Source organism: Monomorium pharaonis, chromosome 1, assembly GCF_013373865.1.
Source record: "Monomorium pharaonis isolate MP-MQ-018 chromosome 1, ASM1337386v2, whole genome shotgun sequence".
Taxonomy (NCBI): Eukaryota; Metazoa; Arthropoda; class Insecta; order Hymenoptera; family Formicidae; genus Monomorium; species Monomorium pharaonis.
In genome coordinates, this window is record NC_050467.1 from 13,594,373 (window position 1) to 13,607,712 (window position 13,340).

The 13,340-nt window shown below is 34.5% G+C and overlaps 1 protein-coding gene and 1 long non-coding RNA gene across 7 annotated transcripts in view; both read right to left on the minus strand.

The window, feature by feature from the left end:
* LOC105836904 overlaps nucleotides 1-13,340 on the minus strand; it is a 117,520-nt gene that overhangs the window by 98,409 nt on the left and 5,771 nt on the right. For 2 of the 6 annotated variants that reach the window (XM_036293277.1, XM_036293269.1), the window contains one exon: nucleotides 11,915-11,948. The exons of 3 other annotated variants lie outside the window; for them this stretch is intronic. In XM_036293277.1, the coding sequence (XP_036149170.1) occupies nucleotides 11,915-11,928 (14 nt within the window). In that variant the 5' untranslated portion in view covers nucleotides 11,929-11,948. Of the gene's footprint in view, nucleotides 1-11,914; nucleotides 11,994-13,340 lie in introns of all 6 variants that reach the window. One more of the 6 variants, XM_036293272.1, reaches the window with a different exon arrangement.
* Nucleotides 9,534-11,908, minus strand: LOC114255408. Its single transcript, XR_003626695.2, has 2 exons — nucleotides 10,432-11,908; nucleotides 9,534-10,351 (listed from the first exon to the last, which is right to left on the minus strand). It is a non-coding gene; the product is annotated as an uncharacterized LOC114255408 (long non-coding RNA).

Here is a 13,340-nt window from a genome sequence, read left to right on the forward strand (position 1 = left end):
AATAGTTATTGCAAAAAAAGTTTTTGAAAAAATCCTACGTACTTTGTTGTGTGATATATAGAAAAAGGTCATGTTAAAAGTTCAAATCAATCAAATATAAATTGTAAAAACAGCATTGCACGCAAATAAGAAAAAGCGCGTTTACAGCAGTGTGCCAATACGCCATTTTAAACAATTATAAATAAATGAAAACTTTTTAAAATAATTTAATGTGTATAATAAAATGGTTTATATCTTTTTTCAATAAAGCTATTTATTTGCCCACAAAAAATGCCCAAACTTAGGTAATCATTTTAGGGTTGAGTCCTACTAAGGTAGTGTTACCCCTTAAACTGCCAGCATCAAAAATTTTTATCTTTTCGGACATGGCCCAATTCTTGACACTGAAGTTCAGAGTCTGGTAAATCCAAAGTGTGCCCAAAGGAATAAAAAGAGAAACTAAAAGAAAAAGTAAAAAAAACTGATCCTTATATTTTTGGATATGCTGAATATGATGCCGTTATAAGTTTTTGTTTTACACGAAAGCTACAGTTAAAATAAAAACGAAGATTTTTGTTCTTTTTAAAATCTTTGATGCAATTTATAATACTTTTAAGTTACTAAAATACTCATCCAATCCTACCACAATTACTGCGTTCGGGAAAGCAAATCTGAGACGTCGGAGTGCTCTCTTACCTCATTCTTTGTTCAATTTCAGTAAATAACAAAGACAGAATGTGTCAACAGAACCTCTAGACGCCTCAGATTTGCTTTGCCAAACGCAACCAATAAAGCTTTAGGAAATGGCTCCTAGAGAGTTTTCGAAGATGCCGATTAAAAAAGTAAAGTCAAAATTGCAAAATAAAAAATGGCAGATTTTTAATGACGGCGCGCATTTTCAAAATAATTATTTTCATATTGTATTACGATTTTGATGTCGAATTCGTAATCAGAGAAACCTATGTGTACAAAGTTTCGTAAATGGTTATAGTTTTTCGGTTTTGTCAGTTTAGACACGGTTAGTCTGAAAGAGGTCACAAGCCATGTTATTTATTTTGTTACCGCTTTTCCACGATATTGATTGGTTGCTGGTTGTCAAGTTCGTGCTGTGACTTGCTTCACACTGTCGTCTGCTACTGTCAAACTTTTGACAGTTCATATTAAATAATAAGGAGAATCAGGTAATACTTAATTTTTTTAATAACAAATGTCTGTATGTATGTACGCTTATATATGGAGTTTTATTAATTTGACATTTTGCGTACTTCTCATGAAAAAAAAAGATAAATAAATAGATAAAGAAGCAGAGAGAAATATCGATTAACATAAACATATAATTTATAATTTAATTAAAATTTTTAGTTTAAAATAATACATAAAATATATTATCTTTAAATTTAAAATTTTTAAGTCTTTTAAAAAGAAGTTTGAAAAGAAAGATATATTAAGAAAGAGAGAGAGAGGAAGAGAGAGAGAGAGAAATTACGAGAGACAAGAAATTAGAACGGGACACAGCAACTTTACAGAAAAAAAAAAACAAATCAAATGAGAAAAAAGTTTAAAAGAGAAGAAATAAGAAAAAATATCAAGTAATAATAATATAATTTCGAAGCTCTCTTTCTTTTTTTTTGTGCGTGCATCTGTGTGCGTGCGCGTGTGTGCGCGCGTGCGTGCGCGTGTGTTTAGTATAAAACTTAATTTATAAAGAAGCAATTTTTAATATCTTGCCTTTTATGCATACGTTTAAATGTCTCTCTTTTTCTTTCTTTCATGCGTGGATGTACAATGTTATATGAATTATTTTAATATATAAATTAATTTGTAAAAAAGCGATTTTGTATTAAAACAAATTATTTGGTTTAGCGGTGCCAAGTTTCTATAGTAAAATATTTATTGGAATTTAACCATTCAAAGTAAAATAAAAAAATATTGATTCTGTTCCTAATTATTTATATTTCAATCCCAATATCAATCTCTAATCTGATACATGCTTAATGAAAAATCAAACTTTGAATGCCAGCCAAAGAATAAACTCTATTTTTATAGATTGGCACATATTTCCTCATATCATTATTTTTGTAGAGAGAAAAAACTTAACACTTATTTTGTAGTGTTCACTCTTAATTGGCGCTAAATATTTACATATCATTATTTTTGTAAAAAAATTTATTTGTCTGTGTAAATACAATAATTTTTTATTTAAAATAATTGTTACTTTAATAACCAAAGTTATACCATTTTAGGAATGTATATTACTTAGGTTAAATTTGATCAAAAGTTTTAGCTTGGATTTGTGACTTTTTTCGTTATAAAAAAATATCACTTAAGTTGAATTTATAAAAGTATTCTTGGATTTTGATTTTTTCCTTAAAAAAAACCACACGCTTTTTTACCTTTTTTAAAAAGGTAATTTTGTTTGGATATCATGCATTTTGTAGTATTTATAAATTATATATCACTTAGGTTGAATTTGATATGATCAAAAGTATTATCTTGGATTTTGTAAATTTTTTATATGTTACTAGTAAAGAATAAAAATTAGTATTATCAAAAACGTTTATTTAAAGTTTTATTCAAGCTAATTAATAGTTGTAAATATTGATTGACATTTACAGCAATATTAACTATTCACAATACTATATATCACACAACATCTCATCTATCTCATCAACACCAGTAGAAAATCTGAGTTATATTGCTCTCTAATTAATTTTACATTGATGTTGATGATTAAATAAATGAAGTGTGAGATAGAGTTGTGCATTAGTTATATATATATATATATATATTTATTACTTCAGCAATTACATGCCAAGAAGGGGACTTGGTTTACATAATACTTCTAACACATTCATTCTTTCATCCGTCCATACATTGAAACCTAACTCCTAACTTATTAAGATTTACATTCTTATCCTAATATCACGGTTTCATCACAGTTGGTTACATACAAACTATTTCCTTAATTTACTTATACAAAAATTCCTTACCTACCACATTATCTAATCTTTTCTTTACACGCTTTAAACGCTTTTTTCTTCTCAAACCAAAATTTTAACAACACCTTTTTTACATCGTCCAAATCATCACATAGTAGCTTATCTATTCTTTCTCTCCTATTTCTGCCTAAGATTACAAACCATGACCTCGTAATCTCACACTCATCCACAAAGTGATTTAAATTATCTTTACCATTGCAACAAAATACGCATTCTCTATCTACCTCGCTTAACCAATATTTATTATCTTCTTCCATGTTGCCGCATCTAAATCTAGCTAACACTCTTATTTCTATACCATTCCTACCGTTATCTACGTGTTTCCTACTTAAATACTTTGGCTTCCGTATTTTCCTATCCAATATTACTGCATACCTCTTATTATATCTCGCCTCGCTTAATTTATTTTTCAATTCCTGTACCTGTACATCTTTATCTCTGGCTTCTAACTCCTTACCAATTCTCCTAGCTACATCTCCATCTAAACCTTCTAAAGCCTGCGTACTTCATCCATTCCTGTTGTAATATCTTTCTCTCTCTTTCCCATACAGATCATTCCAACCAAATTTCCTTTTCTCATTCCAACAAATTTTAACCCATCTGTAATCCTCCATAGCTTTAATTTTTTCCTCAAACCTTCTAGCCCTTATGCCCCATTTAATTCTTAATTTATCTAAGCCTAGCTCTAGCATCATAATATACCTTGGCGTGCAAAAATCTATATTGAAGACCCATCTTACGTAATCTAACATTGCCTTTTCTAATTCTTTCTTTTCTTCCCAGCCCCAAATTTCTACCCCGTAAGACATAACGCTTTTAATCAAGTAGCAAAATAACATCCATCTACTAAAATCGTTCTTACAAATTCTTTCTCCTAAGCCCCATACCCTATTCGCGGCCAGTCTACCCTTAATACTCAAGTCCTTTATATGATTTCTATAATCCCCTTTTCTATTAAACACGAAACCTAAGTATTTAAACGAACTAACCTCTTCTAATTCTCTACCTTCCCATAACCATTTACCAATCTTTTCCTTTCCATTTCTGTTAAATATCATGACCTTTGTTTTCTCTATATTAAGTTCTAAACCTTTCTCTTTTAGGAATCTTCTAAGCGTATCCATCATGTCCATTAATCCAACTCTATTTTTCGCTAATAACACCATGTCATCTGCGTACGCTAACGACCATATCCTATCATTTCCTAATTTAATACCACCTATTCCTCTTTTACTCATATACTTATCAATGTCCGCAATGTATAAGTCAAAAAGTAGTGGACTCATCACACATCCCTGTCTAACTCCTTTGCACGTGTGGAATTCCTTCGTTACACCATCTTCTGTCTTCACTACCGCCTTCGTCTCCTCATACACCTTCTTAAGTCTTCTAGTTGTTTGCTTCTTTATACCGATTTCTTCTAGGATGTGCCATAATTTTTCCCTTTTTATATTATCGAAAGCCGCTTTCAAGTCCACAAATAAAGCGAACACCTTCTTATCCTCCTTCAGTTTCTCTCTTTGTACCACGTGATTCAAAATGAAGATGTTTTCCATCGTTCCTCTTCCTTCTCTAAAACCACCTTGACTTTCCGGCAGCGCTTTCAGCTTCATTGATTCCTCCTCCAGGAATCCTCTTAAAACCGTTGCGTAAATCTTATACGCAGAACAGAGTAGGGAAATACCTCTGTAATTTTCCATTTTTTCCTGATCCCCCTTTTTATATAGAGGTAGAATCACACTTGTCTTCCAATCTTCTGGAATACTATCTCCTAGCCAGATCTTTTTTATTAATACCGTTAGTCCTTTCCTAATAGCAGCTCCTCCGTATTTCCATGCCTCCATAGGAATTCCATCCAATCCTGGTGCCTTTTTATTTTTCAGTTTGTCAACTCTTCGTATTAACTCTTCGTTGATCGGCACTCCCTCCTCTTTCTCATTTCCCTCCTCTGTCTCCACCTCTTCAGGAGTAACTTCATTTCCTCTTCCGTCCGAGCCCTCCAACAAATTCATGAAATGCCTTTCCCATTCATTCTTTCCTATATTATTTTTTATCTTCTTTCTCCTTCCTTTTCTTTTGTTTATGTACTTCCACACCTCAGTTGCATTCCTCAGGTTTTTCAGCTCCAGTTCTTCTTCTTCTTTCCAAATAGCATATCTATTATCCAGGAACTCTTTTAAATTGCTCTTGCACTCCAGGTAGACATCCCTCGTAATTACCTTTCTTCCAGCTTTTCAGAGCTCTATGAACTTTTCTCTTCTCCCTGGAGCAGCTCTTGTTCCACCATTCTTTATGTCCTATTTTCCTTCTCTTCCATCTTATTTCTTTTTTCACCAACGCCTCCAGAATCGTCTCCTTTAGATTTTTCCAGATTTCTTCCACAGAGTCATTTTCCAAATTTTCCGTCCATTCAGCTATCTCGGTTTTTTCCTCGTACAGGAAAGGTTTTTTGTCTCGATTCCAAATCCCATAGAGTTTTTGTCCTCCTTTCTCCTAAATCTTGTAGATCCTCGTCAATTCGTTCCTCTTCTGAGTCCATCTTCACTGTCAGGGGCATGTGATCCGAGTCCACTCTATCCACTACTCTAAAACTCTTTATCCTATCAATACAATTTTCACATGCAATTACATAATCTATGACCGTATTACCTCTAGCGCCAATGTACGTATATTCTCCTTCTCTGTCGCCTTCAAACGCTCCGTTCAATATATAACCACCTATGTCATTTACAAACTCTACGAGATCTCTCCCATTATTACCTATTGTCTTATCCTTACTTTTCCTACCTGACTCTAAAGCCTCTTCTTCTATACCTAACCTAACTCTCCAATTCTTATATTAAAATCTCCACCTATTAAAAACATATCATTCCTATTCTTTTCTACTATCTCTACTATTTTACTTTTAATATCTTCCCATTTACCTTGGTTATAAACTGTAATTATCCACATGCTTTTTTCTCTAAATGCTTTCTCTATCCTAGTAGCTATCCACCCATCACCACTCCTATCTATCAATTTCCTATCCTCTCTCCCCCAATCCTTCTTTTTACCTATTATGAATCCTCCTTTGGTTCTGCCTCTCATTTTGTTCCTCTCTGCGAAACAACATTCCCAGGTATGTGATCCAGGAAGCATATCCTTTATATTATTCCAACCCTTTTCCTCTACCCAAGTTTCACTTAGTCCTATGTAATCATATTCTTTCACAAATTCCCAAAAGTCCCTGTCCTGTCTTCCTAAGCCCGCTACGTTCCAAAATATCAAATTCCTATCCAAATGAGTCCTATGTCTTACATTATTACTAACCTTACTCTTGCATTTCTTCTTACATATCCTATTATATTTACCATTGCCTTTACCATTAACTATAAATTTACTTCTGCTATTCTCTCTCTTTTCCCTCCCTTCTTGGCACTCACTTAGTTTTCCTTATCTCCTACACTAATTCCTACCTTCGTATTCCCCTCCTCTTTATTCCTATCCGCACTAGCACCAGTATCCTCTCTACCTAATCTTAAATCCCCTGTAACTACCCCTTCTCCTAACTTCCTTCTGGGCAAGTCTACTCTTCTGTCTGTCATCACATTCTCCCACTTAAGCCATATTCCATTAATTTTTACCCTGCCTATTCCTATTTTTACAATTCTACCTCTGTCCTTCTCTTCTTTAACCCACCTTGCTATGTCCCTTTGCGTATTCCTTTCTCCCCATGTCAAATCCTGCTCAATAAATATCCGTTCTCCCCTAAGTTTATTCTTGTTACACATTATGTCCTTTTTCATATCCTCAGTTTCAAGACTTCCTGTCACTCTAATTTCCAATCCTAGCTTTTCTCTGATCATCTCCTTTATCCATCCTTCTTGTATCCTATCTAAATCTTCCTTTCGCAGACCTCTAATTACTATGTTCTTTCTCCTCTCCTCCTTTTCCCTATCCTCTATCCATTTCTTTAATTTTCCTACCTCTCTGTCACTAAGCCCTCCGCTATTCTCAAAACTATATCCTGAGCTCGCTCTACTGTATCTACTTTCTCTACTCTCACTTCTCCTTCTTCCTACTGCAATACTTCCTGTGCTATCGCTTTCTTCTGTCCTACTAGCCCTCCCCCCTTCTACTTCCCCTCTCTTTACTATTTCTCCTAACTCTATTATATCTTTTTCCACCCCTATGCATTTAACCTCTAATTCCTTCATTCTTTTCTCCCATAATTCCTGTTCTACCTTTAAAACTCTCAATTCCTGCCTTATCTCATCCTTAAATTCTTTCATTTCTAATGCTATTGCTTTTACTTCCTTCCTTAGCTTAGCTAATCCATCCCTATCTACATTCTCTTTGCCTACCTCCTCCTGTTCCTTAAAACTCACTCTTTTTCCCTGTTTACTACCATCCATCACCAATTTCCTCTGTCCTTCCTCTATACTCCTACCTTTTACTCCTCTCTCTCTTATCTCCCTGGACATTTTCCCGCTCTTTCCTACCCGTGCTTCCTAACCTCCTAACCTATCCGTCTGATTTCCTCTATCTACTACTATAACGCCTTACCTCTCGATGCTTCCTCCAATTACCCTTTGCTCTCGCCTATCTCGCTATCCACCTGACACTAATTATCGCCTCTATCTTACCTCTATTCTCTAAAATACAATATAATTATTCTCACTCACACACCATGCGTCCGCTCGCATTCACACCACCTAACCAAGTCTTGTGCATTAGTTAAATATTGATAACGTTGTGTTGTACCTCTCGTTGGGAGTACGTTAAGGATCGCTGCCAGAGATCTCGCGAGGAGGGTATTTGGTCACTTACACCGTTTCTTCGTCTCGAGCACTTTATTATATTATTCGTTTACAGTGTGCAAATAGATCGCGACCCCGCAAGGCAGAGTGTCGTGTCTATGAGTTCGCTGTCCACGACGCTGCAAAGCAGAGTGTCGTGTATTATCTCGGTTTGTCGACTTCAGATTGACCCGTCTCTCACTTTCTTTCGGCGGTTTATATATCCGATAATTCGGTAGTTGGATCGAAAGAAAAGGAGGATTGCGTGAGGACGTAAATCGGTCAGTATTCCAAATTCTTACTTAAACAGCAAGTGCTGTCTAAGGAGCATTGCGCTAATTGTCGAACGGATTGCGTGGAACTTTGCGCAATGCGCTCGATGCTGACTGCTGCAGCTGACCGACTTACGTCATCGGTGCTACTGACACCTTTCTTATCGTTATGAGTGTGTCACTTATAACAGTTGTAAAAATAAGAACTATCTTTAGTAACTATCTTAACTGTCACCAAGATACCAGCATTATATGTTACTAGTACACCAAAGAATAAAAATTAGTATTATTAAAAACGTTTATTTAAAGTTTTATTCAAGCTTGTGTTATTTTAATACACAATTCACAAATTAATAGTGAATATCGATTGACATTCATAGCAATATTTAACTGATTCACAATTCTATATCACACAACATCTCATCTATCTCATCGACACCAGTGTAAACTCTGAGCTTCTTACTCACTGATTATTTAATTTTACATTAGTGTTGATGATTAAATAGATGAAGTGTGAAGTTAAATATTAAAAGATTTAAGTATAAAAAGCATCTTTTGTCACCAATGTAAACGAAATGGACAAACCTCATTTCATATTTCTTACTTCTTATTCCTATTCCATTACTTCTGCTGACATTGTAGACCTTGCATTAAACATAGCGGTATAATATGCATTATTACTTCACAAACTGTCCTCATAACATAACCTCACACTGCACGTCACTTCACGCAAACCACTGGCGACCCACATAACCCATTACACACTATGCAAACGCTGCGTTTTATTACGCACATGATTATTAACGTTAAATATTATTATGCGTGAAACGGAACGTTACCCAAGAAGCATGCAAATGTGACTGCTGCTCATGCCATCATGCCACTATATTTCGTCGGTATAACAGGTTCCTAAATAACCTAAGGCGCGTTCATAGCACACAAGCGCCTCTTGTATCAAAAGTGTGAAAGTGAGATTGATGACGATGTTTCTTACATAAAAATTTTGACATTTAGACTTTGCTGTGATATCTCCTTTTGTCGTGATATCTCCTCTAGGGTACATAAAAGAAAAATAAACAGTTTTCTTATACAAATCGATCTCAAACTTTCAATTGAGCTTAGTTAGAACTCGATCCGTTTCTGAGATCCGATAATCTCGGGTGCTCACAAGTCGCGTACTCGCGTAAAGAGCACGGTCGGTCTCGCGCTGCGCGTTCACTTGGCGCGAGCCACTACAGTGTCTCTTAATAACATTGCATAATAATACCTGGCTATGTATATTTATATATATTTATTATATTTCTTTTTAATATATCTTTTAAACTTTATATATAAGCGAACATAGACTAACATTATAATTTAACATTTTGCGTATTTCTCTAAAAAATAGATAAATAGATATATAGATAGATAGAAAGGGAGAGTAAAGTAAGGAACAATATAAAAATATATTACAATTTATAATTTAATTAAAAATTTTACTTTAAAATAATACATAAAGTATATCATATAATAATATCTTTATCATTTCATTAAAAAAAAGGAAAGAGATTAGAAAGTGAGAAAGGGAGATAATGAGTGTGGGAAAAAAGGATGAAATAAAAAGGTAAAATATTAGGACTTTAAAGATTTTAGACTTAAAGCTTTCACGGCCATTGACGTTGCTTCTAATAGAAAGAGCTTCCGGATACATGCCGTGTCCCGGTACAGCGTTGCGCCGACGTTTCGCAAACGTTGCAGTTTGCATCATCAGGGCTAGAAGTTTCGATACTAAGCTGTCTTAGATTGTAACCGTCTTTATATACCCCTTGTCCTGATGGTAGGGATGTGGGTGAAGGGAGAAAACGGAGTTATTCGTCCAATAGTAACACATTTCATTGGTCAAATGTTGGCCAATCTTAATACAATATTGGCTTATTATTTGCTAATTAATATGTGGTGTTCGAAAATGTTTTTAATTGATCAATTAAAACCGGAAGGACAGTGTGCCAAATCGGGCTTATCTGATAACCTTTATTACGGTTAAAATTATCAAGATGTTTCAAAATTTCTAGACTTTCACGATGTTTCCTAGCAAAGTAACCTTGAGAAAACGCTAGCATAGTAGCTTTTTCGTATTGCACGGAGTGTCCCGTCTCCATCCAGTGTTCGGTTAAGGCTGATTGAGAAAAATGACCATATTTGGTACACCGTTGATGTTCTTTGATTCGTGTACTAATCTTCCTCCTAGTTTCTCCTATGTACACTTTTCCGTAAGAGCAGGAATTTTGTATACACCTAGTGATTCTAAGCGTGGTCTCTGATCCTTTGGATTAAAAAGTAACTGAAAAATTTTCCTTTGTGATTTGAAGATCACTTTTATATTGTGTCTACGCAAAATTTTGCTAATACGTTCTGTCGTACCTTGAAAATACAAAAAGAAAGCTATCTTGTTCTCTTCTCTTTCTTTTTCTTTATTCGGCGTCCCAATGTTGTTAAGACTAAAAATTTTGTTCTTCCATCTTTGGACTGTTTAACTGATGTTTCTACTACTATATCCATATTTTGTTAAAACATGATTAAGATGTTCTAATTCCCCATTCAAAAAAGGTGGTTCAGAAATTGTAAGGACTCTATATACCAGTGAACTAATGACTGAATTCTTTTGCGAAGCATAATGATGAGGGGTGGCGTAAAGATATCAATCTGTGGCTATTGGTTTTTGATAGACCTGATGGCTTAAACTACCATCTCCGTTCCTTTTAATCAATACATTTAAAAAAAGGATTTGTTTTGTTCTATTTCCATTGTAAACTGAATGTTAAGATGCAGAGAGTTGAGAAAGGCAAAAAATTAAGGAAGAGTATATGCTCTGCCATGGCTCCAGATCACAAAAGTGTACATAACATATCGGAACCATATAGATTTGAGAAGTGCGTTTTTTACAATTGATTTTCAAAATGTTCCATAAAGATATTTGCGATGATGGGTAAGATGGGAGAGCCCATTGCTGCTCCAGAAGTTTGTTCAAAGAATTCTCCTTAAAACTGAAAATAAGTTGATGTTAAACAGTGTTCTATTAATGGAAGGAGGTTCATAGAAATTCTGTCGGATTTTCTGATAATGTTAAAAGTGTCCTGAACATTTGTAAATAAGACTATATCAAAGCTTACAACAAGGATTAGTTTTTTTGATTTTAGTGATTTTTTTACGAAATATATTAAATTCTTAATATTAGAATTATTGAGTCCAGTAAGTTCTTGGAGAAATTTGGTAAGATTTGGCGAACTAAATTATAGGTGGGTCCACCTATGTTGTTAACAATGAAGCGTAATGGCACTGATTCTTTATGAATCTTAGAAAGACCGTAGAGTCTAGGAATCAAAGATTCTTTGGGGATTAAATTTTTAAGAGTTTGAGGAGGAAAATCTTCATTTCTAAGAAAAGAGATCGTTTTCTTCTCTATAGTGGAAGTCGGGTTGCATTTAAGCTTTTTATAAACTTTGTGATCTGAGAGCATGGTCTTGATTTTATTACAGTAGTCTTCCTTATCCGTAACCACCGTGGTGTTCCCTTTGTCTGCTGGTAGAATTAAAATATTGTTTTGTTTCAGATTTCTGAGTGCTAAGCGTTCTTCTTTTATATTTTGGCTCGGGAGTTTTGCCTTGTGGAAGATATTGGCCGTCCGTCTTCTAATGTCGTTGCTTTCTTCAGGAGAGGTGAAAAATAGCCGTTTCAATTTGGCTGATAATTTCTTCCCTAAAGATGCTAGTAGAGGTGAATGCAAAATTAAGTCCTTTGAAAAGGACAGAAACTGCAGATGAAGATAGAGCTTGACTGCTAAGATTCTTTACTGTATGTGTGGAAACTAGAGTTTAGACCTGAGGACTAATCTTATCATACTTACTTTTTTGTTTCCATGTTCTTAGCGAAACGGTTAGCTTGTTCGTATGTTATCCGATCCAGTGTTTGCCACGATTCCAGATCCAAAGAGTTGGAGAGAGAAAAATGAGAAATATTAATTTATAAATTTAAGGATTCTTTGTTACAGAAGTTTAAGGAATAAAGTAAAGGATAACATTAATTTGACATTTCGCGTACTTTTCAGGAAAGAGATAGATAAATAGGTGTGTGTGTGTGTGTGTGGAGGGAGGGGAGGAAGCTGGTGCGGGTGCGTGTGTGTGTGCGCGCGTATGCGTGTGTGTTATTTGTGTTCTATTCTATATAAATATTTTTAAACTTCTTTTGTTAATAACTTTTTAACGAACAATAACCGCCGATTAAGTTATAAGGAAATTACTCAGGGTCATGTCCTTGACAACATATGTCAAGGTCAAGGTCATCGGCGCGGTGTCTCTTAATCTAAATAATTACCAAAAAAGAAAAAAAAAGTAAAAGTGTAAGAAAAAAGAAATAAAGAAAAATATTAGCTAATAGTTAAATTAAAAATAACATTGGTAATAATTTACATTAGCGATTTTTCACCGATTTTGATGACCTTCAAATATGTTGTCAAGGCCATCATTCTGAATAACTTTTCCCTATACATATTACCGCCGCTCGGCCTTAGTTTTTGTGTTATATACAAAAAATTATTAACAAAAAAATTTAATAAATACAATACTTACGGGTAGCTCCGATAACCTACGTGGTATTGTACAAGCGTGGATGTCGTTTACTTTACGTAAGGCACTGATATCATGTATCGTATTTATGAAACGTAAAGTAAACAACGTCCACACTTGTACAGTACCACATAGGTTTACGACTTTCCACGCTGTTCGTTTCCAATGTTTTTGCATTAACCAAATAGCGACTTTAAAATGTTTGAGTTAGATTAGAAAAAATTACAGGAAGGGGGTGCAGGGGGAGGGTCGGAGCCCCTCCCCCGCTCACACGTTCTCTACATAACCGTTTGCGAATTTCCATGCTTTAAATTTTAAGAATAATATTTATTAAACTTTTTCATCAACTTTAATTGTTAATATCTCCCTTTGCGGAGCAGAGCGACGCTTTTTTCTGCCAAATTCGTTCGTTTTGTGCGGTGAGAAATGAGCTCTCCTTAAGTATTACTAAAACATTCTAGTGCAAATTAAAAAAGTATGGTATTTATTAAACTTTTGTGTTAATAATTTTTTGTGTACAACTCAAAAACTAAAGTCGAGCGGCGGTAACATGTGTAGGGAAAAGTTGTTCAAAATGATGACCTTAACAACATATTTGAAGGTCATAAAAATCGGTGAAGAATCGTTAATGTAAATAATTATCATAACATTGTACAATAATGTCTATGTAAATATACTATGTACGCTTATATATGGAGTTTTAAATAA